Below are 20,939 nucleotides of genomic sequence, written 5' to 3' on the forward strand. Positions count from 1 at the left end.
CAAAGCTAATGCCTTGGCGTGGCCAAGTCAGAGTCCAGACCTCAATCCAATTGAGAATTTGTGACTGGACTCGAAAAGGGCTGGTCACTAATGATCTCCATGTGATCTGACAGAGCTTAAGCAGTTTTGTAAAGAAGAATGTAGAAAACTTGCAGAGTCCAGATGTGCAAGGCTGATGGAGACTTATCCACACAGACTCATGTGTAATTATGCAATCAGTTATTTTGTGTTTAATAAATGTAATAAATTTAGATCAATTTGTTGGAATGTATTTATACTTTGACATGAAAGGGTCATTCTGTTGATCAGTATCAAAAAGGCCAAAATAAATCAACTGTAATTCAATGCTGTAAACGAATAAAACATGAAAACTTCTGGGAGGTGGGGTTGAATACTTTTTTATAGGCATTGTCTGTCTTCACGGATCCTGCTAATTACTGTTACTTCAGGAAAATCTGTACAAACTGGTATGAACTGTTATGGATTCACCAAGCCATATGTCACAGAAACAAACTCTCTAGCATTTTATGTTTATACTTGCCATCCAGTACCTAACTATACTAATTACATTTCTCACACTTCTACATTGGCAATTAAAGTATTTGCCTAAGTTGTTCTCAAATACTTTGAAAGTCCGCAAACTGCATTTCAGATATCATCCATCTTCTGGATGCAAAAGTTCCTCTTCAGATCCCCTGTAAAACTCTTGAGTCTTGTTATGAACCTATGCACTCGAGTGTTATCTCTGTTAATTAAGTCCCTAATTTATCTGCTCCCCTCTCAGCCTCATGTGCTCCAAGGAAGATCTATCCAGACCCACCTTGTAATGGAACATTTCCATCTCAGGCAATGTCCTGATGTATCGTATCTGCATCATCTAGAATACAATTGTGACTTTCCAGTATGTTCGGGAGCCGAACTACCTATACATACCACTCCAGCTGGCACCTAACCTCTGGTGTGTTCACCAAAACACTATTACTTTTCATACAAGTGTATTTCAGATTTGAATGTTGTACTTAGGAGCAGGTTTTGAACTGGACTAACACAAGATATGCACATTGTTTGGATTTAGTTTTGTGGTTTCATTCAGGCGTATTTGATTTTATTTAATTTTAAGGCAAGAGGCCTACAAAACACGGAGGACAAAGAAAGTGATCAATTCTAAATTCAAACAAAATTTGTGCATGTTAACACCTAGTGATAGTTCGTGGTTTAAAAATCTGCTACAGCAACTGCCAAAAAGTGGAAGTCTCCTGAATAAATTTAAATTACTTTAAATTTATGATTAGAATACTATTCATACTTTTTATTTAATTCAGTATGGACATTATTTCAGTGTTTCTTTTCACTAATGACAAAACTGGTACATGATATATGTTTGATTGGTGTGGACCTTGTCCTCATATAAACAACAATAAATCTCCCTAACTGAGGCTGTAGAACAAATGCATATTTTCACTGTTCCAGCTTTCTTCCATGATTGATTTTCATTGCATATTATTGGGTGCAAGAACTTTCATTTTTTTTCCCCAACCTTTTCCAAATTACACCATTGCAATGCAATGGTCAAGGCAAAAAAGAAAGCACTTTCTCTGTATTTCACTTTTTACTTAAGATTGTTTTGTGTGAAATCTAACCCTATCAAACTTCTCATTTTATTGCAAAAGCCAATTAAGTAATACTTGATGCTATATGTAGGGTGGAAATGTAGTGCAGGAAATTTTGACTTCAATTGCAGGATGCTTAATTTTATTGCCTTTTGAAGTTGCAGTTGTTTCTCCCCAGGCATCTGCGAAGACTTTTCACTATGAGGGTTTCTTCTGGAGTTGTGCAATGAGTGTACGAGATATTGACGACAGTTTTTCAACATATGTATTTTGTGAGTGAACTGAACCTTTTACATTACATTGGGTTTACACAGTCTCGTCCAGATAGAAAAGAAAGCTGAAAATATTTGAAATCTGATAGATACTAACACCTGCAGCAAATTTCATTGCAATTTCCTTTTGGGCCTAGTAACTAACATAAAAGTTTTGCCAGGTATGGCATAATGCCATATGTAGTACTGGCCACATTTGTAGCATTGGAATGACTTAAATGCTCATATATAGCATTGCTTCTTTCATTAGCTTACACAACAGACAAATGTGCTTCAAATTAATTCTTTAGATTTGGTTTGTAATTACCCAAAGCCACAATGGGCACTATAGAAATACTGCTCTTTCTTTACCAAATGGAATACCCTAATAAGTTTTCTTTTACCCTGGATCCAAATCTGACAAACCTGATGGTATCACATTTTTTAAAAGAATGCAGTCAACATTTTGGGCCAAGACCCTTCATCAGGACTGGAAAAAATGATGAAGAGTCAGACTAAGAAAGTGGCAACAATACTTACCTAAGTTTCCATATTTACAAGAATCTGATTTGTTGGATACCATTTTGAAATTGAATCCCTTAGTGAAAGGTTCCATTAGTAGAATTTATAATTTATTTTTATTTCAAAAAGAGAACCTATCACTAAAGATTAAACAAGATTGGGAGAGAGAACTTAATATGACCTTTGTTAATGAAGGTTGGCTTCGAGTTTTGAAAAACATAAATTCTTCTTCTGTATGTGCCAACCACTGTTTAATTCAATTTAAAATTGTACACCGTTATTACTTAACAAAGGAGAGACTATCTAAAATATTTCCTAGTATAGATAACTATTGCGATAGATGTAAAACTGAAGTAGCTACTTTGTCACATATGTTCTGCATTAAAATTGTTCTGGAAATCTTTATTTTCTACAATCCCTAAAGCTTTGAAAATTAATTTACAACCTAATAGACTGACTGTTCTATTTGGAATTGTTCTGCATCATATTCAGGGTATCTCATTTTCAGATCAACATGTAATCACATTTGTTACACTACTGGCAAGAAGAGCTATCTTATTAAAATGGAAAGATATTTCTTCCTCTACATTAATTGAATGATTTTCTCAAGTGATGTTATGTCTTAGTTTGGAAAAAATTAGTAGAATTTTTGATCCTCGATTTGATTTTGAGAGAAGATGGGGTTCTTTTGCCAAATATTATCATTTAATTTGAATTAAGTTATATGGTATCCTTCCAATTTTATTTTTTTCATAAATATGAAATAGCGGTTGATGACTTTTTAAATATATATTTAGATGATGGTCAAATGTATTGCTCCGGGGGGGGGGGGGGTTGATTCCTAATGGGTGTTTTTTTTTGTAGTTAGTGGGTTTTTTCCCCTAGTTAGATGGGTTTTTTTTCCGTTCTTTTTCCTATATATAATTTTTTTTTCCATTTTTATATTTTAAGATCAGTTTTTTTCTTCAGCTTTATTAATTGTATACATATTAATCTGTTGAAGTTTTGTATCATTTTATAGCTGTTGAAGATTATATATCAATAAAAAGATTCTTAAAATGAAAGTGGAGGGACAGGAGGAAGAACCATAAAGTGATAGGGAAAACAGGAGGGGAGGGTGGGGGGGGGGGGGGTGAAGTAAAGAGCTGGGAAGTTGATTGGTGAAAGAGATTCAGGGCTGGAGAAAGGGGAATCCGATAGGAGAGGACAGAAGGCCATGGAGGAAAGAAAAAGGGGAGAGGGAGGTGATAGGCAGATAAGGTGAGAGAGGGAAATGGGAGTGGGGAATGGTGGGGGTGCATAACTGGAAATTCAAGAAATTGAAGTTCATGCCTTCAGTTTGGAGGCTACCTGACGGAATATAAAGTGTTTGCAACGGCAGAGGAGGCTGTGAACTGACATGTTGGAATGGGAATGAGAAGTGAAATTAAAATGAGCGGCCACTGGGTGAACCCACTTTTTCTGGTGGGCGGAACATAGGTGCTCTATGAAGTACCTATCAGACTCCTCCTTCTCCAGCCCTGTATCTCTTTCATCACAATCAACTTCCCAGTTCTTTACTTCACCCTCCCTCCCTCGCCTGTTTTCCCTATCACCTTCTGGTTCTTCCTCCTCTTCCCCCACTTTCTTTCTTTGACTCCTCATCCTTTTTTCCCAGTCCTGATGAAGGGTTTCGGCTCGAAACTTTGACTGTATTTTTTTCTACAGATGCTGCCTGACCTCCTCAGTTCCTCCAGCATTTTGTGTGTGTTGCTAGGATTTCCAGCATCTTCAGAATTTCTCTTGTTTGGAATCACATTTACCCTTGTTTTAACCAATGGACATATATTTATGGTTCAGTGTTCTTTGGCGATGGTGCCAGTGTTTTTGGAAATTAACTGTTAAAGCTTGGTTTACTAAATTTAACCCTTAATTTCTTGAGTTTCCAAAATAGTTAATCCTTGTAGTTTATCTGTAACACATTCTCTGCTAATTTTTGCATGATGCATTGACCATTGAGCCCCACTGAACTCGATCAGATTGTGACTAGTTGGCAAAATCATGTGAAAAAAATTGTTCCACCTATCTGCTGCAATCCAGTTTTTTTTGGCTTAGTATTATGCAATTTAGCCTTTAACTCAGCTGTTAAGTGACCTTATTCATAAAATTAACAGAATTCTGAAACAATGTTGGGTATCTTTTCTCTTTTTATTTATTATGAATACTGATTGGTCTGACATTAAAAGTTGCTACATGAGGTAAACACACTGTTTATGGTGATATCCTGCATATTTCAAATGAAACCCTTGAAGGTAATGCCTTTGCTAAGTAAAAGCAGGAAACAGTGACAGATGATCCACTACCCCTGAGATCTCTTGTCACTCCATCTTGAGCTTGTGGGATTGGAGTTGGGAGGATTAGAATTTCACTTGCTGGTTGCATTGGTGGTAAGGAAGGAAAATGCAGTGTTTGCATTTATTTCGAGAGGACTAGAATATAAAAGTGAGGATGTGATGGTGAAGCTTTATAATGTATTCATCAGACTGCACAAGGAGAATTGTGACTGGCTTTGGGCTGTTTATCTAAGAAAGGACGTACTGGCATTGGAGAGGGTCCAGAGAATTTTCACAAGATTAATCTCAGGAATGAAAGGGTTAATGAATAATGCATGTTTGATGGCTCCACGCCTGTACTTGGTGTAGCTTAGAAGAACGAAGGGGTAACAATTGAATATTAGAATGTCTGGATGGAGTGGATGTGGAGACTACTGTATATTTCCTTCAGTAGGGTAATCTATCACCAGAGGGCACAATTTTGGTATACAAGGAAATGAGGAGAAATGTCTTTCGCCAGAGGGTTGTGAATTTGTGGAATTCATTGCCAGTGCTAGGTGTAGAGGTCCAGTCATTGGGTAAATTTAAAGCAGATGTTGAAAGACCTTTCAGATGTTGAAAGGACTAGATGAGGTGGATGTGGAGAGGATGATTCCTATGGTGGGGGTATCCAGAACTAGAGGGCACAGACTGAAAATTGAGGGGAGACCTCATAAAACAGAGATAAGGAGGATTTTTTTTTAGCTAGAGAGTAGCGAATCTGTGGAATGCTCTGCCACAGACTGCTGTGGAGGCCAAGACTGTGGCAGAGCAGCCCGTTCCATGCCAAGTTATATGGTCTAGTTAGAACTCCTACTATGATGAGATGTATTGATCGTGTGGTTACTCAGAGAATTTTTTTCCCAGGGCTGAGGTGGCTAAATCAAAGGGGCATAGCTTTATGGTATTTAGAAGTAGGTACAGAAGGGATATCACACAGAGAGTGGTGGGTGCATGGAATATACTGCCAGCAACATTGGTAGAGCTGGATACAATAGGGACTTTTAAAAGACTCTTAGATAGGTACTTGGAACCTAGAAAAATAGAGGACTATTCAGTAGGGTAATTCTAGGCAGTTTCTAAAGTAGGTTACATGTTCGGTATGACATTGTGGGCTGAAAGGCCTGTAATGTGCTGTAATTTCTTTGTTCTATGTTATGTTTTCTATGAATGCTTCCTGTCTCATTTAGACGGAGTGCCTTTGCCTCTACTTGAGCCATTATGTCAAAAGAGAAAAGCGAAATGAACAAATAAGTAGGAAGCAGCTTTCTGAACAAGAAAGCAATTGGTGTTGAATTTGTAGTACTTTGTTCATTTTGACATAGAGAAGCTATGATCCTGTGATACATCGCTTTAAAATGATGGTGCCATTTTGTCACCTTCTAAGGAGAGTGGGAGATAACTGATAGGTTTTGCATCATAAGTTCATTGAGGGCAGAGCAATGTTATTCACAACTAGAGGAAGAGGATTTAGTTGTTACAGTTGCTGAGCTACTGATGGACGTTCTGATTTGGAGAAGTCAGAGCTAAGCACCACTGTGTGTTTCATTCTTCCAAAGCAGAAGGAAAAACACAAAATAAGAGTTTATGGTTATTGCTTCAAAGCAGATCTGAATGTGCTGAAAACAGAAATTTCCTCACATTCTTCTGACAATGATGTCGTGATGGAGGACATAACTCAAAATGCGATATTATCATCTTCTGGTGATATACCAGTGCAAACTGAATTATGTCATTAGCAACCAGCAAGAAATCCACCAATAGATAAAATTTATACATATTAAATTTACAGTCCAGTTGAAAGTGGTATTTTAAATAAATTTTATGCATGTTTTCATCCATGCTCAGGGGAAGAGATATAATGCTTGGAATTTTGAATCTATGTGGATCCACTGTAGTAATGCTGTTGTTAATAATGCCTTTAATTGATGGATGCAAATAAAATGCCTTCTTACATCGAGCTCCATATGTTCTAACTTCTAAATTTTGATGTTTTAACTGAATGTTTTACTGCATTGAATGGTGGCATTGTGATAACCACAAGTAGCTAATGACTAACTCTGAGGCACTTGATCCTATTCTATGCAAGTTAGATAGAAGCTAATAAAGTTCAAGTTCAAGTGTATTGTTATGTAACTGTACATACATACAACCATAAGAAACAACATTCCTCTGGACCATGGTGCACCCACAAAAATATATATAACACACAGTGCATAAATATACGTCTGGGTAGTCTCCAGCCCCTTGGTATGAACATCGAATTCTCCAACTTCCGGTATTTCCCTCCCTCTCCCTTCCCCCATCCCACTTTCACTCTGTCTCTTCTTCCAGCTGCCTATCACCTCTCTCATGATTCTGGCTTCTTCTACTACCCATAGTGCTTTCCCCTTTCATTCCTTCTTCACCTCTCCTGCCTATCCCCTCCCTGCTTCCCCTCCCGCACCCCTTGATCTTTCCTCTGATTGGTTTTTCACCCTCCCCCCATCTTCTTTATGGAGCCCCTGCCCCCTCCTTCTTCAGTCCTGACGAAGGGTCTCGGCCCAAAATGTTGACTGCTCATTTCAACGGATGCTGCCCAACCTGCTGAGTTCATCCAGCTTGTTTGTATGTGTTGATTTGACCACAGCATCTGCAGCATACTTTGTGTTTATTGTGCATAAACCAAAATATTGCCATAAGTTAATAAAATATAATTTAAAATGCATGTAGTGTGCAGCACAGCTGAAAAGTTCAGTGAGCAGTAAGCAGCTCAGAGTCCGAGTGACGAGACCTCAGTGACGGCAGGGTATTCATTACTCTTTGGTCTGAGAAAGAAGCTGTTACCTAATCTGGCTGTCCAAGTCCTGATGCTTCTGTATCTCCTTCCTGATGGTAGCGGGTCAAGGAGATTGTGGGATTGCTGGTAGGGATCCTTAACTATGCTTCGTCTGCAAAACTCCTGGTAAATGCCACAGATGGGGGGAGGGAGAACCTGTTGATCCTCTCTTGGTTTTTACTATTGTCAGCAGTGCCTCACCTTGCAGCTTCCATACCACACAATAATATAGCCAAACAGGATACCCTTGATGGTACTCCTATAGAAAGTTGTTAGTGCATTTTGAATATTATTTTGAAATTGATATTGGAGATTATTAATGGCTACTTTGAAACTTGTTTTATGATTGATTTGAATGAATGTTTTTCACTTTTCTCTCATTTAGTTGAGCATGCAGTTTCAAAAAGTTGTATAGGAGCTTACCATCTCCCTTTCCCAACAAGGGTGAACCAGAACAGCTCTGCTTATGACTTTGCCATTGGTAAGTATAGCAAGAGACATATTGTACATGAAAACTAATTTTATTCAAGCTACCCAAATGAATGTGGAATTGCTGCATAATTATTACATAGATGATGCACCATTTTAATTAATCATGCATTCACTGTGTGAGCAATGTGAACTCACCACCTCAGTATCTGAAATGTGATGGTTATATGATACCACATAAGTAGACCAGCTCCTGCAAAAAACATGATTTGGTTTATTTCTTGGGGTCAGGATTCCTGTGTAATATCGAATGAGAGTGGTCTAATAAAAACAGTCTTCCATCTTGCTAGGTTGCTTGCCAACTCCTACCTTTCTCTCCACCCCCACCACTCTCTATAACATGTGATCTTTAAAAAATTAAATAACTAAGTTTATGATACTTACATAATTGCTGATTGGCAGATGCATCAAGATTTGCTTATATAATTTTGAGCAATCCAACTATAAGATAAATGAAAGGAACAATAAAATGAGTAAGTAAGTTATACCTTAAAGAAGTCTTAGCTCATTCTTGGAAGAAGAACAAAATAATGGGATATTTAGACATGGGGCCTTGATTTGGACAGGAAACAGTTTTTTATAAAGGTGCATAATGCTTTAACTTTTATATAAAGTAATGCTCCAATGCAGCCCTGATATCTGCATACTTCCAGTCGATTATATGTTTTAATTACTAATAGCGTACACCAATCATGTGATGTCATCATCCAAGCAATTCTGTTACAGAGCTCCTGGAGTACAGAGAGATACTATGAGTAATTTAGGGCATTGATAGCCTATCTCATTTATTTTATGAGTAATTATTTATTATCCTGACTGGATTAAAATAAAGCACAGGGTAAATATATGTAAATATAGCACGTGCCTGTAATTTATAAAACAAAAACATTTTAGATTGCAATCTTAAGGCTCAATCCTTATTTTTGATAAGACAAATGACTACATTAAAAACAAATACACATAATGACTTTTGGTCAGCGCTCTCACAGTTGTTATTTATTTGTCTGCCTCTCCCACTGAGTTACGTGGTCCTTATTGATCCTTGGAACACCGATTTGAGGTTTCCTGTCCAAATCAAGGTCCCATGTCCAAATATCCCAAGTGATGTATCTTACTGCATGTTATTTTCTAGTATGTTATGAATCTCACACAGGAAAGTCAAAAATGAGGTAGTTAGGGAAAGAGTGAGAAAGGAAAGTTAATCCCTACACTCACCCCACCACCACCATCAATGTCTGAAAGTGTATTGGTGCAACTTGATAGGAAATTAATCTATGCTCTCTGATATGATCTCCTGTTTTAGCTGGCTAGTTTTAAATTCCAGTGGATTATGTTTTGTCTGCTGTTTAGGTTAATCGCCAAAGTACTCTGCTCTTAGTTCAACTCTGATCCCTGCGACACGAGTCATAGATCTCCAATCAGGGAGACAGCCATCTAGCCTCTCCCATTAAGCCAATGTCTAATCCAATTTACTTCCTCATCTTGAATGTCAAATCTCAGTTCAACTTTTCCAACAAGTTTTTGCTCATACAATCTCAATCATTTGCACCAGACTTAATTTGGTAGCCGTGTGCAGTACTTTGAGAAATGGCTTGTCAAGGAGCAGCTCAACTGCACTGTACCTGCAACCATGGGATAATCTGAGCCCGTTCTCCTCAGTCTGGAGGAATAGTGTTTCCTTCATTAAGGAAGAATAATAATTAGGTAATTTCCTTTTCATGTTTTTAACCTGATTAATTGAGAGTTATTTTGAGCATGGAGACAATATTTGGGCCTACCAATAGATTCCAGAACAAGATTTGATCTATTTTAGAAACATAGCATAGAAAACCTACAGCACAATACAGGCCCTTCGGCCCACAAAGCTGTGACGAACATGTCCTTACCTTAGAAATTACCTAGGATTACCCATAGCCCTCTATTTTTCTGAGCTCCATGTACCTGTCCAGGAGTCTCTTAAAAGACCCTATCGTATCCGCCTCCACCACTGTTGCTGGCAGCCCATTCCACGCACTCACCACTCTCTGCGTAAAAAACTTACCATCTCCTCTGTATCTGCTCACCAGCATCTTAAAACTGTGCCATCTTGTGCTAGCTATTTCAGCCCTGGGAAAAAGCCTCTGACTACCCACATGATCAATGCCTCTCAGCATCTTATACACCTCTATCAGGTAGCCTCTCATCCTCCATCACTCCAAGAAAAAAAAGCCAAGTTCACTCAACCTATTCTTATAAGGCATGCACCCCAATCCAGACAACATCCTTGTAAATCTCCTCTGCATCCTTTCTATGGTTTCCACATCCTTTCTATAGTGGGGCGACCAGAACTGAGCACAGTACTCCGTGGGTTCTGACCAGGGTCATTTATAGCTGCAACATTACCTCTTGGCTCCTAAACTCAATCCCACAATTGATGAAGATTTTAATTTTAGTTCTTTGCTAAATGAATGCTAGAAATAAATTACTATATTATTTAACTGAAAATTTACAGCTTCTGATTTCTTCTGCATGAAACCAATGCTATTAATTGTCTTTTGTAGGTTATCGCCATTCCTGGAGTGTGCTGATCGTGTTGTCTGTACTAACCATTGGAATCGGATTTGGGCTCATTGTTTATGAAGCATTCCAAGGGCATGACTCTATGTACATACTAGGAGGAGGATTTTTTCTTTTGGCTGGTAAATAAATTTAGATTTTTGCAAATTAAATACTAAAACAGGAGATAAAAATGAAATTCCTTGATGTGTAAAATTTTACTTTTCTTTGGAAAGAAGCAAACGTGTTTTGACGATATTGTTTCATTTTAGTGAAACGATTCAAAATTTCTTTCTCTGGCTCTGAGCAATCATGCTTGTCTTAGCAGAGGGCATTAAGAGTCAAAGAACACTACAGCACAGAAGCTGGCCCTTTGGCCCATCTATTCCATGCTGAACTATCAATCTGCCTAGACCCATAATCTATTCCTATTCATATTTCCCTTAAAAGTTGCAATCAAACCCACATCCATCACTTGCTCTGGTAGCTCATTCCACACTCTCAACACCCTCTAAGGGAAGAAGCTCTCTTCTTGTTCCCCTTAAACATTTCACCTTTAACCCATGACCTCTAGTTCTAGTCCACCCAACCTCAGTGGAAAAAAGCCTGTTTGCATTTACCCTATCAGTTTGTTCTCATTCTCTATGCTCTCGAAAATAAAGCCTCAACATATTCAATCTTTCCTTGTAACTCAAGTCCTCAAAATCCTTGGAAATTTTCTCTGCACTCTTTCAATCTACTGACATCTTCCCTGTAGGTAGGTGAGCAAAACTACACACAATACTCCAACTTAGGCCTCAGCGACATCTTATACAATGTTAACATAACATATCAACTCCTACACTCAATACTTTGAGTTAAGGCCAATGTGCCAAAGCTTTCTTTAGGATCCTATTAACAGTACTGTGCAAAATAAGTAGCTAGGATTTCCAAGACTTTCAGACAGTACTGCCTATTGGTTATAATAGGAAGATGGTTGGAAAACAGAAGTAAGAGCACATAGCTTTCTATTAGCTCAGTATTATTAAGTGTTATTTGATAACTGGAAAAACATAATATAGAGTCATAGAAAAGTACAGCACAGAAACAGGCCTTTTGGCCCATCTACTTTATGCTGGAACCATTTAATCTGCCTACTCCCAACAACCTGCACAGAGACCATAGCCACCTAAATCCTTACTATCCATTTAACATCTCCTAAATGTTGGAATCAAGCTTGCATGCACCAGTGGTGCTAGCTGCTCTTTCCAAAACTCCCAAGACCCTTTGGGATAGTGAAGATGTTTCCCCTCATGTTCCCCTTAAACTTCTCACCATTTGCCCTTAAGCCATGTCCTCTCGTTGTAGTTCCACACATCCTCAGTGGAAAAAGCAAGCTTGCATTTACTCTATCTGTACTGCTTATAGTTTTGTATACATCTATCAAATTTCCTCTCAATCTTCCACATCCTAAAGAATACAGTCTTGAGCTATTCAATTCTTCCTTCTACCTCAGATCATTGAGACATGGCAGCATTCTCGTACAGTGCCTATAAAAAGTATTTCCTGCCCTTGTAAGTTTTCATGTTTTATTGTTTTACAACATTGAATCATGGTAGATCAACTTTGGCTTTTTTTTTACACGAATCAACAGAAAAAGAGTTTTTCGCGTCAAAGTGCAAACAGATTGCGACAAAGTGATCTAAATGAATAAGAAATATAAAACACAAAATAATTGATTGCATAAGTACTCAGCCCTTTAGTATGGCAAACCAAATCATCACTGGTGCAGCCTATTGGTTTTAGAAGTCATGTGATTAGTTAAATAGAGATCTGTTTTTGAGACCTGTGTGCAGTCAAGGTGTTTCAACTGATTGTAGTAATCATACACCTGTATCTGGAAGGTCCAACTGCTGGTGAGTCAGTTTTCTAGCAATAACGACATCATATAGACAAAAGAACATTCCAAGAAACTCCACAAAAAGGATACAGAAAAGCACAAGTCAGGAGATGAATGCAAGAGAATTTCCAAGTAACTGAATATCCCTTGGAGTACAGTTAAGTCAATCATCAAGAAATGGAAAAAATATGGACCAGCTGTAATTCTGCCAAAATCTGCCAAAAACTGAGTCACCATGCAAAATGGGGCTAGTGAGGGAGTCCACCAAGAGACCTATGACAACTCCAGAGGAGTTACAAGCTTCAGTGGCTGAGATGGGAGAGATTGCACATACAACAACTATTTTCCCAGGGGTTCACCAGCCGCAGCTTTATGGGAGAGTGGCAAGGAGAAAGCCACTGTTGAAAGAAACTCACATGAAATCTCAGCTAGAGTTTGCCAGAAGGCATTTGGAGACCCTGAAATCAGTTGGAAGAAGTTTCTATGTTCTGATGAAACCAAAATTGAGCTGATAGGCCATCAGACTAAACATTATGTTTGACATAAGCTAAACGCTGCACGTCATCAAAAACACACCATCCCTGCCATGAAGCGTGGTAGAGGCTGCATCAAGCTGTGGAATGCAGCAGACCCTGGAAGGCTTGTGAAGGTACAGGGTAAATGAATGCAGCAAGATACAGGGAAATTTGGGAGGATAACTAGGTGCAGTCTGCAAGAGTATTGCGACTTGGGAGATTTGTTTTCCAGTAAGACAATGACCCCAAACATAAAGCCAAAGCTACATAAAGTTAATGTCCTGGTGTGGCCAAGTCTGAGTCCAGACCTCAATCCAATTGAGATTTTGTGGATGAAATTGAAAAGGGCTGTTCACTCACAATCCCCATGCAATCAAACAGAGTTTTAGTAGCTTTGTAAAGAAGAATGGGAACAAATTACAGTTTCCAGAGACCTATCCATAGACACTCAAGGCTGTAACTATTAAATACTGACTTGAAATGGGTGTGTAATTATGCAATCAATTATTTTGTGTTTAATAATGATAATGAAGTTAGACCAATTTATAGAAATTATTTTTCACTTTGACACAAAAGAGTCTTTCCTGGTAATGAGTCTCAAAAAAGCCAAATTAAATCCACTGTGATTTAATGTTGTAAAACTTCCAAGGAGGGTCAATACTTTTTATAGCCACTGTAAATTTTCTCTACACTCTTTCAATCTTTTTTACATCTTTCCCATATGTAGGTGACAAAAATTGCGTGCAAAATCTCCAAATTAGGCCTCGCTGATGTCTTATACATTCAACATAATATCCCGTCTTCTTTACTCAATACATTCATTTATGAAAGTGCTGCAAGGAGCAGACCCAAGTGCAAGACACAGTCACTGCGATAGTATAAACTGAACTGTGTTTATTCAGAATTACAAGGACGTCCAGGAATGAGGACAAAATGTCAATGTGGACGTAAACGCTGGAGAACAAGCCAGTAAAACCTGGACTTGACTCGGACTTGGGACTTGCATCTTGACTTGGACACGGGATTTGGATCTTGACTTGGACACAGGACTTGGATCTCAATGGCTTGAGACTTGGGCTTGACTTGACTTGACTTGGAACTCGGACTTGATTTGACTTGACTTGGAACTCGGATGTGACTGGACTGGAACACAGACTTGGACAATGAAGAGACAGAATACCCAACTCAGAGCAGTGGCAAACCGCCAGACCTACTCAGCCGGAAAGGACTTGGACAACAAGGAGACAAAACCACACGAAGACAGTCCATATGTATCTTTGCTCGGAGTGGCAGCCAACGACCAGCAAGGCTCAGCCGGCCACAAAAATGACAGAATTCGTACCTTACTCAGAGCAGTAGCAAACAGCTGGCAACACAGTTGGACACGAAGTTGATTGAATTCGCTAAGCAGCCATAGGTACCGAAGCAACTTAGAGTCCACGATTCTCAGCAGCTCCGATGATGGTTCAGACTTCTCGGCAGCCCAGAGCCTGAATCCACCAGCCTGGCTTCTGGTAACTGGCTTCTGGGTGTGTGTTTCTGGTGACGGTCCGGCAAAGGAATAGCTGAACCCCGGAGCTATTTATGTTGCAGGCTCGAAATGAGGATGAGGTGCCTCAATCAAAGCGCCCAACAAAACATGGGGAACAGGAAATAACTAGAATGCGGAGTCCATAGACCGGACCGTGAACTGGAATGCGGAGTCCACGGACCTGACTGTGACAGAAAGCCACTGTAGCAGAAGCTTTCTTTTCAATAAATTATATGTCTGTATTCCCAGATCCCTTTGTTCTACCACACTCCGCAGCGCTCTACCACTCACAATGTAAGACCTACCCTGGTTGTTCCTACTGAAATGCAAAACCTCACACTTGTTGGCATTAAATTCCTTCTGCCATTTTTCCAGCTGAACCAGATCCCTTTGCAAGCCATGATAGCCTTCCTTGCTACCCCTACCCTCCATTCTTGGTGTCATCTGCAAATTTGTTGATCCAGTTAACCATATTATCATCCAGATCATTGATAGAGATGACAAACAACAAAGGACACAGCACCGATCCCTGCAGCACACCTACCACACACAAAGCCACGCTGACCATAATTAATCAATCTATGTCTATCAAAATACTTATATATCCAGTCCCTTAGAATACCTTCCAATAAATTTCCCACAACTGATTCCAGTCTCACTGACCTATAATTTTCTGTTTTCTGTTTAGAGCATTTTTTAAACAGTGTAACAATATTTGCTGCCCTCCAATCCTCTGGTACCTCTCCTGTCACTAAGTTTGTTTTAAATATCTCTGCTAGGGCCCTGACAATTGCTGCACTTGCTTCTCGTAGGGTTTGAGGGAACACCTTGTCAGGCCCAAGGGAATTATCCACCTTGATTTGCCTTGGAAGTCCTCCCAGTTTCGGGGTACACCTTAGCCCGAAAACAGCCTGGCCCACTGCACACTTGCCAGATCATTTCTGGTACCATCAAAATTGAGAATATGTGGAAAGGTAAAATCACCTACTATAACAACCTTATGTTTTTTGCAACAGTTTGCAATCTCTCTACAAATTTGTTCTTTTTAATCTCTAGGATTGTTTGATGGTCTGTAAAATAGCCCCATTAACGTAGTCATACTTTTCTTATTTCTCAGTTCCACCCATAATGCTTCACTAGTCGAATTCTGCAGTCTGTCCTCACAGAGCACTGTTGTGACGTTTTCCCTGACTAGTAACGCCACCCCATTCTTCGCTTATCCCACCCTGTCACCTCTAAAATAGCAGAACCTTGGAATATTGAGCTGTTGGTCCTGACCCTTCTGAAACCAAGTCTCACTAATGGCTACAACATCATAATTTAAGATGTTGATCCATGATCTGAGCTCATCCGCCTTTCCTACAATACTTCTTGCATTGAAATATGCCCAGCTCAGGACACTAGTCGTACTAGGCTAAATCTTTTGTTTCCTGACTTTGTCTGAGGTCTTACCAACATCTGTCTCCACAACCTCTCTATGAACTCTTCTGGCACTCTGGTTCCCATGCTCTGCAGCTCTAGTTTAAACCCCTCTGTGTAGCATTAACAAACCTTACCACGAGGATATTAGTCCCCCTCCGGTTCAGTTGCAAACAGTCTCTTCTGAACAGGTTCCACCACCCCTGGAAGAGAGCCCAATGATCCAAAGATCTTATGCCCTCCCTCCTACACCAACTCCTTATCCACCTACTAAACTGTATAATCTTCTTATCTCTGGCCTAACTAGCACGTGGCATAGATAACAGTCCCGAGAACACAGCTCTGGAGATCCTGCCCTTTACCTTAGCACCTAACTCTCTGAACTCCCTATGCAAAACCTTGTCACTTGTCCTACCTATGTCATTGGTACCTACATGGACCACCGGCTGCTCATCGTGCCATCTGGGAATCTTGTTCTCACCCACAGGATCTCCTGTCCATTCTCTATTGAATCCTCTATCTCCACAGTGTGCCTCACCTTGTGTTTCTCTCTTCCCTCCCACCACCTTTTAAATCTACTCCTCAGGATTTTTTCTCCAGTCCTGCTGAAGGGTCTTGGCCTGAAAGGTTGACTGTATTCTTTTCCACAGATGCTGCCTGGCCTGCTGAGTTCCACCAGCATTTTGGGTGTGTTGCTTGGATTTTCTCTTGTTTGTGATTTGACTACCCGAATCATTTTCATCTGTCCAAATACTTTTATATCCAGTCCTTCTGAATACCTTCCACTGAAGTCAGGCTCACTGATCTATAATTTTCTGGCTTATTCTGAGAGCCTTTCTTAAACAACAAAACAACATTAGCTATCCTCCAATCCTCTGGCACTTCGCCCATTGCTAAGGATGTTTCAAATATCTCTGCTGGGGCCTATGGGATTTCTGCACTTGCCTCCCACAGGATCCGAGGGAACATTTTTCCAGGCCTTGGGGATTTATCCACCCTAATATTCCTTAAGAAAGCAGCCACCTCCTCCTCTGTAATCTGTATATAGTCTGCTGTTGATTTGCCTCACTTCTATAGAATCTGTGAAAACTTTCATAGGAAACAGGTGCAAAAACTTCACTTAGTATCAACATTTCTTTCAGCTCTATGCATTGATGACCACTCTGATCAACCCAAGAACCAATTTTGTCCCTTGCTTTCCTTTTGTTCTTAATAATCCTGTAGAAGGCCTCAGGATTCTACTTCACTTTGTCAGCTAGAGAACCATGTGATGATGGAGTGCACAGAAATAACTTTACTGACAAACAGCACCGTTAATGGTTCAATAGTATACAAAGAAAATAGCTTTCAGATTTTGTGCGGGAAATACATTTTCATTGCATTTTGTATACTATATGACTGAAGTTTTATCCAAACCCTGTTTACTGAATAAGATATGGTTGATTGCGCGCATTTTGCAGTTTAACACACTTCTGTAAACTTGATCCAGGTTCTCCATGTGCATTTAGATTTCTTGGAATATACAGCCGTGGAAAAGATCATACAATGCATATCTTAATATATCTGTACATTCAGAGCTCAGCTCACCAGAACAGGCTACAGCGAAGTCTGACCTCTCTTTGATGTTAATGACACAGCTGCTGTGTCCAAAGGGTTGGTCACTTATTTATGTATGTTCCTTGATGTCCACACCCTCAGTGCTGATGTTGTTTGAGCTTCATCTCCTGTGCCTAGTCTGTACCTTCCATCACTCAGAACTTCTTCCATCCTCACACTCCATGACTGCTACCTCTGTCCCCTTTCTGACCACTGATGTTTCTCCACAGCCATGCCCCCCCCCCCACTGGTTCCTGCATACTCCAGTGATCTTTTACCCTCCACCTCTTTTCCAGTCCACCCATACAATCCACTCAGAAGCTCTCACAACTATTGCTCTGGCACAAGTAAAGAAGGAAAACCCAGAGCACAAGATCTAATCTCACGCAGTTGATGCCTTGAGGCTCTTTAATAGTAGATGCTCCCTTCTGTAGGATCTCCGCCAAACAGTATGGATTCCCCACACAAAGCAGCTTTAATAAGTCTTCTGAAGAGCCATTGTAAAACATATTCCTTATGCCGTTCATTTTGCCTGTTTAATAAACAGCTGCATAACATACTGAAAAGGGAGTTCCGTGACTTAGATGGAACTGCAATACATTTCCAATGCATAGAAGTGTCTAACTTGGAAGGAAATGTGCAAGCAATGTTTTCTTAAATCAGCTGCCCTTGCGCTTCTTGGAGGTAGAAGCAGCAGGTTTGGGGAGTGTAGTTAGGGCAGCCTGGGTGAGTAACTGCAGTGTATTTTGTAGATGGTGCACACTACTGCAGCCATGATGCATCACCGGTGGAGAAAGTGAATGTTTTAAGTAGTGGAAGAGTTATCTAGTAGTGAGTTGCTTCATCTTACATGGTGCTAAGCCACCAGGGTTTTGTTGGCAAATACTTCAATACACTCCCAATGCCAAGTGAAGAGTAACACACACAAAATGCTGGTGGAATACAGCAGGCCAGGCAGCACCTTTAGGAAGAAGTACAGTCGACGAAGGGTCTCGGCCCAAAACATCAACTATACTGTACTTCTTCCTATAGATGCTGCCTGGCCTGCTGGATTCCACCAGCATTTTGTGTGTGTTGCTTGAATTTCCAGCATCTGCAGATCTCCTCGTGTCCAAGTGAAGAGTATTCCATTACAATCTTTCATTATTGTTGGTGGAAAAGCGCTTGTGAATTAGGAGGTGAGTCACTTGCCACAGCATGTCCAGTGCTGATTTGTAATAAATTTATGTGGCCGATTCAGATACAGTAAATATTTAGTCTTTGGTAACCTTTGGGTACCAATGATTTGGGATACATTGAAGGTAATATCATGTCTTTTTAAGATGGTCAATGCCTGGAACTTGTATGGTGCCTCTGTCATTGCTTGGGTCTTGCTGCATGCAGATACTCCTTGAAGAACTGCAAATGGGTCTGAACATGCTGTAATTATTTGCAACCACCCCATCTTTGATCTGAAGATGGCTGGACCTAAGACAGTATCCTGAGAAATACTTGAAGTAGTGTCCTGGGGCTGAGATGATTGATCTCAATTTATCATAACCATCCTCATTTGTGCAGGATGTAACTCCACTTGTTGCCCAATAATTCCAGGGTTTATTGTTGTAATCATTTCATTGTAAATGGTAAGAGCAGCTACTCTCACTTTACAGCTTGAAGTCAGCTCCTTTGTCTAGATTTTAGAACATGGCTGTGATGAAGTTCGAAGCTATGTGACCCTGACAAACCCCACCCTGGCTGATGGAGAGCAGATTTTAGTAAGTGCCACTTTACAGCACCTTTTCAATGACTTTGCTCTTGATTGAGATGAGGCTGGTGGTGCAGTAATTGACTAACCTGGTTAGATTTATCTTCGTTTTGTGAATTGGCTGTCCTTGAACAAATGCTGGCTCGGCTGGTTCTAGAAAGCAAGTGTTCTGTTCTGGCACTACCATTGGCATGTTGTCTGTCCAATATCATTTACTGTATCTAGTTTTGTCAGCAATTTCTTAATATCTTTGGAGTAATTTGAACTGGTTGAACACTACCTTCCATGATGACAGGAATCTCAGATGGAATCTGAGATGGAATGCTCCACAGTACTTCTGGCTCAAGATGGTTACAAACATTTCAGTGCTTGGCACTGATATCCTAGACTCTTACATTGTTGATAACAGTAATGATCTTGGAAACCCCTTCTCTTGTAAGCTAAACACTTGTTCACTACCACTCACAGTTGATTACAGAAGCACTGCAGAGTTTTTCTAAGATCCTGGGGTTGAGGTATTGCTTAGCACTGCCTTTCAATGTTGCTTTCAGTGTCTTGGGAGCTTGTGTTCAGTTTTTCCCGCTGTCCATGATAGCACCTCATTTTTTGTTATACTTGCACCCTCTGTTTCTCCTAACATATTCCTCATCACCCTTCCTAAGCCAGGCTAGGTCCCTTTGCCTGATGGTGGCATAAGTGTGAGGAGCATGTTAGGCAATGAGTTTAGAAATAATGGTGGAATACAGTTCTACTGCTGCATTGACTTACAGCACCTCATGGATGCTCAAGATGTCCAACAAATAGCATTCCAGGATATCCTGCAGAGTTCCTCATCTTTCCTCGGACACTAACTCAAGAAAAGAAAGTGAAGAATAGCCTCAATCTTTAACTTCTTACATGATGTTGTATTTTTTCATATATCACAATGATCCAGTTTTTCAGATTTCTTCACGAGAGTTAGCATATTGAGTCCCCTGATGTGGACTGTTTGAGATAACAATGATGCTCCTTGATTAAACAATGTTTCACTGGATCTTACAGCTAATCAGAGAAAAAAGGGGGCACTCATAGTAAATTTCCAGTGCAGGAGATCGTCTGCTAGGCAGGTGCTTCTCATGGAAGAAGCAGCATATGCACTTAACCTACATTTGAAGTGTAAATGGAGAGTGGAGATCAGTTACTTAACACAAGTTGCATGGCCTCCTCTGCCATCACAATGAGGCCACTCTCAGATTAGAGGGACAACACCTCATATTCTATCTGGGTAGCCTCTAATCTGACAGTATGAACATTAATTTATCTAATTTCTGGGCATTTCTCCCCTCCCCTTCTCTCTTTTTTCATTCCCCAATCTGTTGCTCCTCATACCCCTTCTCTTCATTGCATCTGTCCATTACCTCCTTCCCTTTCTCCCATGGTCCACTCTCGTCAGCTGTCAGATTCCTTCTCCTTCAGCCCTTTACCTTTTCCACCCGTCACCTTGAAGCTTCTCACTTCACCCCACCTCCCCTATTCATCCAGCTTCCCCAATCACCTGCCAGCTTGCACTCCTTTCCCTCTCCCCACAACCTTCCTCAGTCCTGATGAAGGGCCTTGGTCCAAAATATCAACTGTCCGTTCCTTCTATAGAAGCTGCCTGACCTGTTGAATTCCTCCAGAATTTTGTGTGTGTGATTTGC

General features: G+C 40.1%; 1 protein-coding gene across 4 annotated transcripts in view; it reads left to right on the plus strand.

Moving 5' to 3' along the window:
* Window positions 1-20,939, plus strand: part of LOC140726745 (transmembrane protein 182-like) — a 105,195-nt gene that overhangs the window by 34,660 nt on the left and 49,596 nt on the right. For all 4 annotated transcript variants that reach the window (XM_073043523.1, XM_073043526.1, XM_073043522.1 and 1 more), the window contains exons 3-5: window positions 1,789-1,882; window positions 7,938-8,033; window positions 10,582-10,719. In XM_073043523.1, the coding sequence (XP_072899624.1) occupies window positions 1,789-1,882; window positions 7,938-8,033; window positions 10,582-10,719 (328 nt within the window). The remainder of the gene's footprint in view (window positions 1-1,788; window positions 1,883-7,937; window positions 8,034-10,581; window positions 10,720-20,939) is intronic.

The sequence above is a fragment of the Hemitrygon akajei genome, chromosome 4 (genome assembly GCF_048418815.1).
Source record: "Hemitrygon akajei chromosome 4, sHemAka1.3, whole genome shotgun sequence".
Taxonomy (NCBI): domain Eukaryota; kingdom Metazoa; phylum Chordata; class Chondrichthyes; order Myliobatiformes; family Dasyatidae; genus Hemitrygon; species Hemitrygon akajei.